Source organism: Ambystoma mexicanum, chromosome 14 (genome assembly GCF_040938575.1).
Source record: "Ambystoma mexicanum isolate Mex_15411 chromosome 14, UKY_AmexF1_1, whole genome shotgun sequence".
Lineage (NCBI taxonomy): Eukaryota > Metazoa > Chordata > Amphibia > Caudata > Ambystomatidae > Ambystoma > Ambystoma mexicanum.
In genome coordinates, this window is record NC_090940.1 from 594,790,088 (window position 1) to 594,804,844 (window position 14,757).

General features: G+C 44.9%; 1 protein-coding gene across 4 annotated transcripts in view; it reads left to right on the forward strand.

Annotated features, from left to right (window-relative positions):
• Positions 1-14,757, forward strand: part of SPATA7 (spermatogenesis associated 7) — a 466,226-nt gene that overhangs the window by 115,688 nt on the left and 335,781 nt on the right. For all 4 annotated transcript variants that reach the window (XM_069637949.1, XM_069637946.1, XM_069637948.1 and 1 more), the window contains one exon: positions 8,155-8,618. In XM_069637949.1, coding sequence (XP_069494050.1) covers positions 8,155-8,618 — 464 coding nt within the window. The remainder of the gene's footprint in view (positions 1-8,154; positions 8,619-14,757) is intronic.

Sequence of the window (14,757 nt, forward strand, 5' to 3'; positions counted from 1 at the left end):
GGATTTCTTTAGGCCTGCTTTAACTTTACATGTGTCCCTGTTGGTACTGCTGCTATACATGAGGAAGTCAGTCCCATGACATCATCCCAAGGGTTGTTATACTCCAGATAACAATGGCTTTTGGGCAATGCTGTGTGCCACTCGTAGGCGGTAATGCGTGTGACCCCAGCATTGTTTCCACCAATAGTCTGAATGGGCCTCCTCTGCTCCCCTCTGACAGTCTCCCTGATTCAAGATAATGCTTTTGTGAAAGTGATAGGTTTCATGCCAGACTACCTCTCTGAAGAAGGGGACAGGAAGGCAATGGGAGCTGCAGGGAAGGGAAAATATGAAAGAGATCTGCTGTCACAGCTATTATAAAGGAAATACTTCCCTCGTGCCCAATGCGTGGTTCAGTAACTTCCGACTCGCAGCATTGGCCCTCTGCTTCATCCCCTCTGTGGGTTTTGGTGTGTTCTGAGAAGTGATGCAGAGAATTAACAATCTGAAGGCAAGCCGATGTGGAGAGGCATACTGGAATGGAGGCTTTTGACCCAACACAAAATTGCTCCCAAGTCATTTTTACTGCTCAATGACATGAGCAGAGCTTGCAGAATGAACCAATTTTGCATTGCAAGCCTAGAGACCAATCCAAAAACCTGTGAGTTTGTCATGCCAATGCAAAGCCTTGTTGCAGGAACATGGCCACCCAAATACATCTGAAAAACTCAAGAAATGCAGGCATGAGGAGAGCGGTAGAAATCCTGGAGTAACAAGGCAGTGACGCAAGATATTTGAGGGGCCCAATAGCGCTGGCTGGCCCAAGGGGAGCCCCAAGTGGCCAAAGAGTTCAGTCTGGCCCTGGGGCGCAGAGTGATCCGAGAGAAGTGGCTTGCCCAAGAGACTAGACTGGCACCAGAGAAGGGATGGGTGGAGCAAGGGAGCCTAGTGGCCCATGAGTGACAAAAACCTGAGGGTGACAGAAATCTAACATTGGCTGTGAGAGTGAGTGGGATCCCTTATCCCTAGAGCATGCTGGGCACTGTTTCCCAGATAATGTGTTCTAGTTCTGCAGATGAGTGGACTGGGAATTATATCCCTCAGATTTACACATGGTGGTCTGAGCCCTATATTCCTAAAACTGTGATATCAGACTGAGACCCTGTCAGGCAAGAAAACCCTGATGCCTTCCAGTTTCTTTTCCCACACCTTTTTAAATAATTTGTTCTGAGAGTACAACATTCCTTTCCTTTATAGGGAATCCCCCTAGAACTAATAGGTGTTCATCACATTCTTGGCAAGAATAAACTTTTTTGAAGCACATTGCTATCGTGATCCCTGTTGGTCTGACACAAATGGCATAGGTCCTACTCCACGTTGAATGACACTTATCGAGACACCTTCACAAGTCGGTTTCCAGATGTGAAGTTGGTAGGTACAGACCTTGAACCCTTGCTCACTGTGCCTAAGGATGCAATGAGCCAAAAGGTGGGCTGACTGTTATCTCGTGCAAAAAGAGGGATGGACTCGCTGTACAGACTGTTTGCTCTTTTTGGGTTAAGATTGAATTTTAATTTTGTTTTTGCCACTGCTCCGTTTTATAATGGCACATACAGCCGTAAAGCTGACATTTTTATTTCGTGTCTCTATAGTATGCCACTGGTTGATTGTAAATCAGTCATGACTTCTTACATTTCTAAAAGCTAAGTGGTTGTTGAACCCCCATTATAAAGTAATTCACAACGTTTTGGGTACTAATACCAACATCTACTAAAAATATGTTCCTTCTTTACAATGAGAAAATAATTGTATTTGTTCCTAGCTATCTTACGTTTAGTTAGGCAGTGACTATTAAAACAAATGGTATTTGAATTACTCAATGTTTTTACTGTGCACCTAAATACAGGGTCCTGACTGAGGCAATATCTTCAAAAATTACCCCCACCAAGAAAGTGATGGGCAGTAAGTTTAACCCCACCCTCAACATGTTAAAAACCTTTTTGTCCTTCCTCACTTCCTTTGCTGTACAATGCACAGAAGGGTCTTCACAGACACTTGTGTATTATTTTGAATGGGAAAGTATATATATGATACTCTACAATACAAATCTATTTCCATCATGTAAGGATTTTCCTGGACTTTTACATGCAGTATTTTTAAAAAAATGGGCATGTTTTATGATCCGTGCAGCAGCATTTCTAGTACTACAAATACCCTAATATTCTGCATGTGGTCAAAGTAATGACCACATTCGGTGATAGCAGGCGAATCCGTCGCAGTGTGGTGAGTGGTCAGAAGCTCTGCCCTAGAGATCTCCTTCATGCAGTGTATGCAATTTCACTTAGAAACACAGGCACAGGGAAGCCAAACATTGACTCTGTCATTGAAACAAGTACGAGCTGAAGGACGTTTAATGCAAGTAAGCAATTCCATTAGATATCTTAAGACGCTGGAATCCTTGCTCTGCAAAACCCAGGAAATGACACTGCGCGTGTCCTTCTGTGACCCTGATTTTGTTTTCCTTCACTTGTTAAATGAAGACTCATGTGCCCTTGGGAACAGGCAATTGATGTCTTGCCCAATAAGCAGATTAACAGCAACATATTCCCTAATTAAGCTAGAGAACACACGGCATGATACTTCAAGTGTTCAGTTAAATGGGAAGCAGTGAATTGATTTTTATTTTTTTCGTCAAGAAAATAAATATGTACTCCCCGATAATGTGCAAGTAATAAGAGTGATCTGCTCGGTATTTGTGTAGGACAGATGTTTTTGGGCACCCTTTGCAAGGAATTGGGGCAATGATGATGGTGTCATAATATGTATACATACCCACCATGGGAATCCCAGGTTACGCACCAAGATAAAGCCTTTGATACTCCAGCCATGTGCATCCTGGTACTACTATGTGCATGGTTCATCACAAGACCATGCTTGTTTGTTTGTCTGAAGTTGGTGTAGTACAGTGCTTATCATCTTTGGTTTGCTTCATTCATTGTGACCATTGGCAGCAACTAAAACCGTGTACATTCGTATTTAACTACCTTCCGGTAATATGCAAAGTGTCAACCTTTATTAGTCAACATCTACCTCCGAATTCTTCTTATTAACTCCTCCGACACATATTGCCTATCAAAGCACCACCTATGGGCCCTAGAACCGTGCCCTTTTCTTGTTGAAGCATGGATGGCTGACACTGAAACGTGACATTGAATTGGAATTGCTACTCTTTCACCTCAAATGTTTTTAATACTCCTCGCCTCACAACTGAATTTGTTCTGACTTGTTCCAAGGCCTCACTCTTATGGAGCTTGACCAGAGGTAGCTTTTGGGTCTTGTGAGAAATCTGAAGGTGTCTTCCTAGCTAGTCCCCGGTGATCTGTCATCCAGGTGGCCAGAAAACGGCCATCTCTATTGGATCCGGTTCCTGGGGGTGGAGGATTCCCCTGGAGGGGGGGGGGGGGTGCTTGGGTAGTGGAAGTGGGACACTGACAGGCAAGATGCAATATCCCCCCTTCTTTCAACACCTTTTCCCCATCCTACCACGTAGGATATTGCAAAACACTGTCCCCCCCGACCCCATTTCCACACACACACACTTTTGCACAACATGGAAGACAACGAACAAACACAAGAGCCGTTTACATGACATGTCCCAATACAAGGGTCAGGCAAAGTCAGGCAATTAACCAGAATCACAAACACCTGACGTCCCTTTCCCTAGCCCACAGGGAAAAAAGGTGGAGTACAAGAGCACAGGTTGAGCAAGACCGCCCACACGGCATGAGCGCTAATCCAGCACAGCAGTTCAAGAGCAGGAGAAAGACGGCGCAGACCGAGAGGGTGACAAGGAGAGAATCAAGCTTGCCCTTTCCGACTAAGGCCCCTGAAACCTCTGTAGAAGGAATAATAAATCTGCGTACAATAGCCAGCGTGGTTTATAGTGATGGCATCAAATGCAAAAGCATTGAATGGAAAAGCATCGAAAAAAATGAATTGAAAAAATTATTTTATTTCTTTTTTTTAATGGAGGGCCCACCCTCCAACCCACTTTTCTTTTACTCCTTAAAACCCATTATAATACAAATACAACCTTTATCTTTAAAAAAAAAATGCATTTTTTCAATGCTTTTGCGTGTGTTGCTGAAGATGTCAACGGTACACAAGACCCTCCTTCGCTGATTACCAAGCCGGGGAGAGGTGCATGTGCTTGTCTGTGTGGTACCAACCTTCACTCCAAGGAGAGAGAAAGCCAAGCGGTTTATCACAGCCGGTGAGTCGACAGGAGTGTCGCTAAGAAACCGAACTGTGTTAAACGGAAAATAGCCAGTGGCTTATTTGAACTTTGAAAAGGAAAAAGATACTATTGATGAAAGAGAAGGAAAACCAGCAACAGAGGATTCCGGCACCACGTGGGTGCTCACGCAGGACACTCTGGCCAATTACCAGTTGGCAGAGAGTACCGTATCCAGAAAACCTTGGGAAAAGACGAGAAGAGGTCCAAGTGGTCAAACAGGGGTCTTGTAAAATCCTCCCTACTGTCGAAAGTCTTTGACCGCCAGTTGATTGGAAAACTGAGGGAAATGAATCCCGTTTAGTGAAATAAGCGCATGAACAGTGTGTTACGAAGGTTGGAAAGAGGGAACCCAGTCAAGGGTGTAAAAAGGATGAGGCAGACAGCCGATGACTTAAAGGAACGCAAAACGGCCTTTATTCAGGTTCAACGAAACAAAAATAAATTATGGCTCAAAGTTCTCAAATAGCCTTCTTCCTTCTGTGATACGGATGAACAGCGAGAAAATGACGCCTAGTCCTCGTATGCCCAGAGCGTCTCAGGTGCAGTTCTCTCTCTCTCTCTCTCTCCGCCGGTGATCTGCAAGAGATTCGGAAAGATACACACAGTCCGTCATTAGTTTCACCCTTATAGGGGTTGGGGTTGGTTGGACCAATCAGGGCTGCTTTGTGCTGTTTTTCTATAAATACACCCCCAAGCCCCGCCCCCTTTCTCTTTGCACGAAGTTTGCCATCCAGCCTCTTCCGTCAAAGCCGGTAATTCGCGGGATACCTCTACCTCCATGCAAGCTGATACAACTAATCCCTCCGGAGTGTTGTCTTCCAACAAGGAAGGTAAGTAACCCGTGTGAAATTGGGGCTGTGAAATGTTCATTACCCTGGCAGCGTCTGTTGTGCTATTCTGTTTGTTTGCGAGGGAACCCGCGTGGTTCACAGCCAAACGGGACACGGGAGCGTGTAGGGAATTGTAACGTTTTGCCGTGTATTCATGCTGGTTGAAAAAAGGACTTGCGGTTTCACGTGACAGTTCCCTGTCACTCGTTTTTGTTTGTGTGTCGGGAAAGGAACAATTGTGAACCAGGGGAGCGGGAACTGCCAGGTCATTACTGTTTGTCTCTTCCAACAATTCGGCTCCACGTGACTCAGCTCCATGTGACGCTGTGTTTAGCCCGGAAAGGCGGCGTTGTTTTTCCCCCTCTCGCTGGCTCCCAGGTTGTCTCTCTTCATTACTGTGGTGCTCCCACGGCATTCGTTCCCACTTCCTTTTTCCCATTTCTCCCCGTTCAGAGGGATATTCACACTGCATTATTTTAAAAAAACATTAAGATTTGGGAAAGCAAGAAGTATTGCAGGACAAGGCGAAGTGAAGTGTCGCCCTTATTTGGTGTCTGAGCCCGGCCGAGGGAGATCCAGGGGTGGAAAGTCATCGCCCAAAGTTCACTGAGAAAGGAACTGTTTGGTTAATGTGTTGAATACGACTTGTGAGGGGTCTGCGCCAAGAAGAGTGGGACACGGGTGAAACCATCACCCAAAGTATTAGCGGAACAGAACTTTGTGTTTGTTTGTTGAGAATATCAGGCCTCAAAGGCAAGAGACTTTTATTGAAAAGAACCTGATACGGAACTATCGAATTGTGCGGGGAAGGATCGAGCGGGTGCTGTGCTCCAGTCCCACCTTGTCCCGTGCTAAAAAAGACATGGGGGGGGGGGGGGGAGGGAGACCTCAAGACAATCACATCCTGACTTATTTGTGTGTACACCTTTTTCTTTATTTGAAAACTCTATCCCACGCTTTCTGTAATTAATTGTAAGGAATTTTTTTAGTATAGGCCTTTTACTAGGACTGCCTTATTTTTCATTTGATGGTCAAAACTTGCTTCCATCTTAGGTTGGGTGTTTTTTCACCCTGCACTTACAGTTTAATAAACACCCTTGAACTGTGATCAAGTCTTTACTGTTGCCACCATGAGTTCCTTACAGCCTTCAGTAAATAAACGTCCACATCACTGGTTGCTAACTAGGCATAATATCCTTTTAATTTGAGATACAATGCTATTTAAATTCCAGAATGCTCCTGAGGTTTGTTAGAAGTCTAATAATGATGTGGGACACTGGCAGAACCGTAAGGCACATAATGCTTTTACTGAGTGATGCAAGCACCACTCCACTTGCAGCCCTTGAGCCTTTGCCTTCATATCAGTTACATACATGTCGGTTGTTCATAGGGGCCTTATGGGATGCACATATAATTGGATTCAGCAGAAGGGATTTATAGTCTTCATTTTTTACATTGTGAAAGGTTCAACGATATATATCATACAGCAGCTGAGAGGTCCTGCAGGCAACAGCCTCTCCTTCTGAGATGCAACCTCGTTTCATTCTGCGAGCTGTGTTCAGTCATTGCTTACAAACTAGATGCAGGCTTTCCTGGCTCGCGTACCCAGGGCCGACTAACATCAAGTCCCAAGTCTACCACTTGTCACTACTCCTGGGCTTGCTGTCGGTACATCTCAGTTTACAATTGTGGATCTAGGAGTTCCCCCTACCACTCTCAAGCAATGAGGCCCCCACTTCACCTTCAGAATTGTACAGCTGCATGTTTTCTTTCCCGTTTCCTCTGACCTGATGGTAACCTTCCTCTTCGTTCTAGTTCAACCACCCCCTCCTGCCTTCTCCTAATACTGCCCCATCCTTCATTTCTCAACTGCTGTTTCCATCTCTGCCAATCTCTTACTACTTTCTTCCCTCTTGCCTCCAACAGCCTCCAATTCTCCACAGCCCTTGTAATCTTCCTACACCTTCAACTGCCATCCATAACCTGCTTCAAAGATCCACACTAGGGCTGGTTGCCAGTATTCTGTTCCCGCTCCTTTGTCAGGATGGATCTCTCCCTGAGGGTTACACCTGTGAGTGGTAATTGACCATTTATGCTGTTCTCCCTTTCCCTGGGTGGTTCTTTACCTGAGGGTTTCGCAGGTGAGGCTTGCCATATCCCGAGAGTGAGTGTTACAGACGTAAGCTTTTTAGATTTTCACCTTCATTGACAGTACTGTGCGTACAGGGTTGTGGCACTTTTCCTCTGCAAAGTACAATTTGGATACTGGGGAACACTGGTATTGTAGTGCTGCTTCGTGCAGTAGGTCCTCCACATTTGGAAAGTTGCACACTGGAAATACATCTACCTAACCGCAGTACTTGCTGCCTGCGGATATCAACTCATCGCTCCTTCGGTGGGCATTGCTTCCTATTGATGTTTACAGACTTTGATGTGTGGTTACAGTACTGTTTGTTGTGCTGTGTTCCTGTGACTTCTTATTAAGGTTCAATGATATTAACATGCTGTATGTTCATTCTTGTTATATAGCCAGGCTCTTATCTCCACAGATTTAGCAGTATCCTTTAAAGAGCATGGCACCTTCTGGACTTTCATCACTCCCAGTGCACCAACAGAATTGTCAGTGGACTGTGCAACCTAAACCAGCATTTGCACCTCCTAAGAAATCATGTGTACCTTTTTAGATAAGACGGTCCAAAAACAGCACAGGGAGTTGGTTGCTCCAGTCTAAGTGGCTGGTCAGGGAAGAACAGGAGAAGGAAGAGCCTATTAATCCTCCACCGGTCTTGCTACTTTCCTCTCCTGCACACCTTTAGTGGCCATTCCAAAGACTACCCACCTCTGCTCTATCCTGCCCATCATGTCTACCTCAGCATGGCCTGCCTCCCATGCCTTAAACCTCAGCCTACATACATTGTTTTTTATTTACTGACTCTGGATGACTTAACACTTAAGGTCATGTTTAGCTATTCAGTGATCTGTATTTCTGCAGCATGAGCTCCACTCATTGTTTTATTGATTAATTACCCGTTTTGGCTTCTATTCTAGAGTTTATTTGGCACTGAAGACAATAATGCAGTGTCCCTCTGCATGGAAAATCAACAGATTTCTTCAGCAAGGTCTTGTCTGTCCTCACCAGAACAATGCCTGGTCTCGCCCATGACTGCTGCAGAGATTCGAGAGGCTGCCTGGAAAAGCGTGAATTCTTCTGTGTCTGGACTCAGCATCGGGGTCTCTTCCATAAAACGGCTATGCAATACATTCACGCCCTCAGACGCAAGCACTCCGAAGGAGGACAGTTTTCTCAAGTTTCAGGACCCCAGCGTCAAAACATACAGCGGGGATCTTCTCGAAAAACACTCGCACCACTTCACCCACAGTGGTCAACCTTTTAGACCGCGGACCTTAAAGACGCAGGCCAAATCTGTCCTTTCTCAGTACAGATATTACACTCCACCAAGGAGGAAAAGGCGAGAGGGCCTGAAGGAGGCTGGGACACAGACTGACATGAGGTAGGCATGCAGAGTGGCATATGCACATATATAGTATGGCTTTTTTGAAGTAATGGCAATTCACCTGCAGATCAAGGCAAGCATCTCTCTGGCCTTCTGTGACTAATTTAGTTTGTAACCTACTAACATGTAATCACTGTCCTCTTCCCCTGCTTCTTTCCACCAGCCTCATTTTGTCAAACCTTCTAGAACACAATTACACATTTCGCCCAATATGCCCTTGGTCTTCATCCAATACAAGATCCCTCTTCCAAAATGCTGCGTCTCACTGCACCACTGCGGAGTATTGTGCTGGCGTGCTCATGCCAAAATTGAACTATGTTCTTTAGTCCTTTCTTTCCCAGATAGGGGTGGCATTGAGTTTGCTGTGCCACATTCTCAGTTCTCTTGGATTGTGACTTTACCACCACCATGGCAATACATGCGTGCCGCATGTATTATTTCAGAACTACCCCATGTCTGTTAAAAACAATTTAAATCATTTTGTTGCCTGTTTCGTGGATGGAAATGCACATAGGAAGCAGAAGGTCACATAGATGCCTCATGAATGCAGACTGGTCAGTGATTACTCTTGGGTCCATTAGCCATCAAATATTTGACCATTTTTTTGTATCCGAGCTGCCCAAGATATGAGGGCTCCCTTGCATATCTTTCGCTCGAAAATTGAAGCAATACATGCTGGGGCGCATCGCTTCACTTAAAGGACAAATATCGTTTAACAAGCTGGAGCCAGGACAAATATTTACCTCCACTTTTTGGGTGGCAGTAAGAATATGGGGTAGTCTTAGGCAATTCGACCAAGTAATCAAGATGTATTTACTGATAAATTATTCCTGCAATAGCACAGAAGCTAAACGCCTCATGCACCCATAATACGATTGATGTTGAAAACCAGTGGTTACATTAAGGCCCACATTATAATGACCCTGTCTTTGTTCAGCAGATTTCTTGTAGAATGTTTTATGCATGCAAATCTATGGGTAGTATTTTCCTCTATGTGTGATCTCGTGCAGAGATAATTTTCAATCATACACCAATCTTTAACTCCTTAGTATCTGGTAAGGCTGACGGATGATTATTGCCATTGTGAAGATGAAGGGCCAACCATTGTTGGCGTCCAATCACACAGAAATATTTGCAATTCAGCAAACTCCCCTACATTCCCCACATATGGAAACCAAATGTTTCAGATAAATACTAATCCCTTTCAGAATCTACTAAGGATTATATGCTCAGGTGAACCATTGTTAAGTTCCATAGGGTTCATAAGTTCTCACATCTTGAAAAAATGTGTTTTCTTTTTAACATTATTATTGGTTGATCAAACCTTACACATAGTCGTACAAACAATAACGAACAGCTTTTCCACATATTTCCCATTCAATGTATACAAAATCCACTTAAAACCTATACAATTTAAAATGCAACATAATTATGACGGCTACTTGTAATTTTAGAAGGAAAGATATCCTTTCATATTTAAAAATGTATTAATCCAATATGCCTTAAAAATGTTACAATTGCAGTAGTTGATGCAACATAAAAACACTATGTAATCTTTTCCATAATTCATTACTACTTGTAGCTAGGTCAGAAACCAATATTTCTGCAAGAAGTTTCGTCACACCTCTGTCAAAGCAGGACACGTTGCCACTAAATGTTTCACATTTTCCATAGCCTCAGGAGTACAACAAAACTGACAAGTATACCAAACCTTTAGGTAATGAACTCCTGATACTTCGATCTGCCTTAGTGGAAGCAAATTCAACCTGAATCTCAAAAAGTTGTTTCTATATCTAGCGTCTTTGCAAATATTTAGATAGTTTTGGAGAGTCCCCTGTTGTTTATTCCCTTGAGACAAGGACGGATCAAGTTTATGCTTTTGCCAGTGCATGCATATATCTTCTTTTTTTAACATGGTGCGGTTAATAACCAAATCTTCTGATAAGTTTAGCACCTCCATTTTCTCAAGCCTCGACCTTATAGATCCCAGTATTCCACCACTCTCAGGTTCCATTTGTTTACAGAGGTCATGGTATAAATCATCCCCTGATGCCATAATACTATACCTACTGTCAAAAACCCAAGGGTCTTTCCCTGCCTACTCCTATCTTCGATGCAGGTGGCCATGGGCAGGCCATCTCTTTTGGATCCCAAACCTGGGGGTGGGGGGGCACAAGCGAGGGAAGATCACCTGGGTAGAGGGTCCTCTGGATTTGGAAAGGAGGGCCCAAGGGTGAGCCATGGTACCCCCCCCCTTTGTAGTCCTGACAGATCCTACCCTCCCTCTACTGTCGTAGGGTATTGTCATACATGCCTTGCCCTACCCTAAGACCTTCCGACAGACATTCACCCTCTGAGGAAAGTAAGGGAATGTAAAACTCCAGGGCAGCAAACCCTTTTTTCTACCTACGACATTAACTTACACTCCTGTCCCTTAGATGACACTCAGCAGATGAAGTTAACAGGGAAGGAAAAGACTAAGGACACCAGAGTGAAAGAACCAGAACCACCAACCTCTTGTTCTCCTTATCATATCATGATGATAAGATTTGACACACACATCATGTTCTAACCCTCGTGAACATTACCCTGACATCGAGAAGGGGAAGAGAAAGCTAACAATACCACTTTCATGTCATAAGGACACCCCTAGACCGGAAACATATTACCATCCCTTCCTTGATAATAACTTACCCAGCACCCCCACCCCCTCAACCTTCATAAACTGTATACAGGAACACACTCCTCTCCCCCCCCACCCCCCCTCCCCAAAGTATTACTTAAATACTGTGACAAAGAACAGGATGTCGGGAGGAGTTCAGACTTCCTATGAGAAACACCACTGTGCTACTGGGACGGAGAAGAAGATGCAGATGAAGGCACAACAACATTCTTATTTGCCATGTCCCACTAATGATGCCGGTCAGGCAATTAACATCAACCATGCCCACCAGCAGCCTGCCAGGTACTTGGAACAGTATAAAAAGCCCCCAAGCATTCAGCAGTTGGACTGATGAATTGATATGGCATTTATAACGCGCCTATACACAAGTGTTTTGAGGCGCGATGAGGCAAGGGAGGGGTACAGAGGGAAGACAGACAACGATCTTACTAGGCCAGGTGTCATTCAGATCGTGCAAGTTCACGGGAAGGGGAGGGAGGACAGTGCAGTACAAGGGATAAGAATAAATAACCATAGTAAAAGTACGGGCAGCCGGTGGCAAGTGCAGGGTAAGTGCAGACATTAGGTATCAAGTGCTGGAAGTGGGACTGTAGGTATACAGAAACAGTCCCCAAGTGCTGGGGTTGCCCGGAAGGCAGTGCAGGAGTGCGACTGAAGGGGGGGGGGACTGGGCCAGAGATCAGAGGGTGGCCAGGTTACCAGTGCAATTTCAATGTCAGCCAGAAAGTCAGTAAGGGAGAGGAGGGGAACAAGCAGAAGCAAAGATGAAGGTTTTGAGGAATGAGTTGGGAGGCGAGCTGTGGAGCCGTGGCTGCCCAGAACCAGCGGAGGAAATCCAGGACACAGAGACGCTGAGGGTTTGTGTGTGGGAACGCCCTAAAATAGCATGGCTAGTAGCCTGCAACACGAGCTGCTGGAAAACCTCCAGAGAAGGGAGCCATGAGGTGGGCTAATCCCTTTTCAAATTGCAAAGGCCAAGTGCTCATTCCCCTGGGCCAGGATGGGGACCCAGGAGTGTCTGAGGGGTTGGTGAGGAGACCCTGACCTCAGACTGCAAGAACGTTACTTGTAAAAGGAAGAAAACGCAACCGGTGTAAGCCCAGTGTGTTTAAGCGAGATACAATATTGCAGCTCGATTGCATACAGTGAAAGACGCAACGGGTGTAACTGACTAAAAGGATTTTGCTGATGTAAAGTGACAGAGTGGTCGCTTGTAGGAATACACGTTGTCACAAGACTCTGTAAGTGAACTGAAAGCTTCTGTGGAAAAGGGGGCAATGTGTGCGGCACTGGAGTTGGAAGAAAATGGAGATCCGAAAGGGTGAGCTGTGTGAAAATTGAAGTGGGAGCAAAATTCCCGAAACTAATAAAAGGAGTTTCAACTAAACCAGGAGCATTGAAAAGCATTGGGGTGGCCTGCGGGCAGGAGGCTGATCCAGGAGGGCTTCAAAGGCCCCACAAAAAGGACAAGAGAGCTCAAGCAAAGAAAGGCACCTGGTTCCGCGACTTGTAATGGGTGACCGTGTTGTCTGTCAACTGTGCCATGACCAGGGGAGCTCTAGCTGTGGAAAGGAGCTGCATGATGTACTAAACATGAAAGACAAAAGAACTTGGTTTAGAGTGGGGAAGGGTGCCCCGCAAGAAACCATGTGAATAGTGACATTTCTTTAGCAGAACTTGTGTGAGTTGAACTTTGGTGTTTAAATGGAGGCAACATTGAACAAGCTCAACATTTTGAAAGTTGGAGAACTAAGAGGGTCTGACTCGGGGCGAGGGAAGCCTGGGAGACCAGTTGAAGAGGTGAATCCTGACAAGGAAAAGGTACTGTGAACTTTTGTCAAGCCAATTTGAGTTGCCAAGTGAATCCTAAGAGCCTGTGGAACTTTATAAAACCTGAGTGCCTTGAACTTGGGGAAGGGAGCTACAGAGGAGCTCCATTGTCACACTAACTTTACTCTGAACACTATTGAGTTGGCCAAATTCCATGCACCCTGTTACTCTGTAGAAGTGAGGGCAAGCCTAGGTTTTGACACAAACCGTATTTTACTTTTGACTTACAGACTTAGACTTTCCTTAGTTTTCCTTTCCTTAGGGAAAATTAGGGCAAGTGAGGCATGTTCCCACCCTGACCATTGAAAATAAAGGTTTTGAAAATAGACTTATCTGTCTCTCGTCTCCTGATACTATTCCTGTCTCACACTACCCAGGCAAAGAACCTTGCAGGTATACGGAGTAGTTAACAAACTGATCCCTAGCTCTTGCCTCAAAATCGCTACTGGGACAAAATCTGGCAGAGTTGGATCTTTCCGTCAGATTTTTCCTTCCAACCTATCCAACAGGCCCATACTGATTTGATGGCTAAACTCCAGGCCATACATAATCACCGGAACAACATTGCTGTGGTTAAAAGTTGATCAATATTTTAATGGAGAAGCTTCCATATTTCCAATTAACATACTTCATTTGTGCTCCTGATTGGTCTGTTTTGAGGACTTGAGACCAAATAGAAACCCAAATATTTCAGTTCCTCTACCGCTTCCAAAGGTTAACTAAGTTAGTATGTTTCAACCAGGCAACAGGAGGTTGTCCTAACTGTAAGGAACTCATGGTGGCAACACTAAAGACAGACACAAGTGATCACAGTTCAAGTGTGTTAATTGAACTATTAATGCAGGGTGGAAAAACGCCTAAGATAAACCTAAATCTAAGATGGGAGCAAGTGTCCGCCATCAAACAAAAATAAGGCAGTCCTAATGGCGTTGTGGGCCTTTACTAAGAAAAACCTATTGCCAATGCTTACGCTCAATACAAAATAAGTACAATTGTAATTGGTTATTTATAAAGCGCTTAATACTCAAAGGTTTCTAATCGGGGACCTGGGGATCGAACCTGTGTTGCTGCGCGTCGTCTTGCTACCAAGACAAGCCCGTTGCCCCTGAGCTATCCTCCCGAGACGTGTGGGATAGGATTTAATTAAAGAAGTGTTCTCAAACAATAAGTTGGCATGCGATTGCCAGAGATCTCCTTTCCCCGTGTTTTCAGCATCAGAGAAAGTGGGTCTCCTGACCACAGCACACACTCGAGCTTTCCCCAGCACAAGCCGACAGTTCTGCTCCAGCTATCAGGTTCTCCGATGGCTTAAAGTCTCTTTCCAGTAAAAAGCTTCTTGCCCTTGAGGGCCTGATAGTTTCAACAAAATGAACACACAGTTCTGTTACAAATGTTTTGGGTGATGGCTTCACCCCTGGGTCCCTCTCTTCCGGGGCAGACCTCTCAAAGTCTCAATAAACCAGTTTTACACTTCCTTTCTCAATGAACTTAGGGTGATGGTTATCCCTCCCCCCCCCCTTTGGTCTCCCTCGTTCAGACTCGGACCTCTTCGGGTGATGTTAGATTAAGGGACGTTTTCCAGTCTCGCTGCACCAATACAAAGAATTTCGAAACACTGCTTAA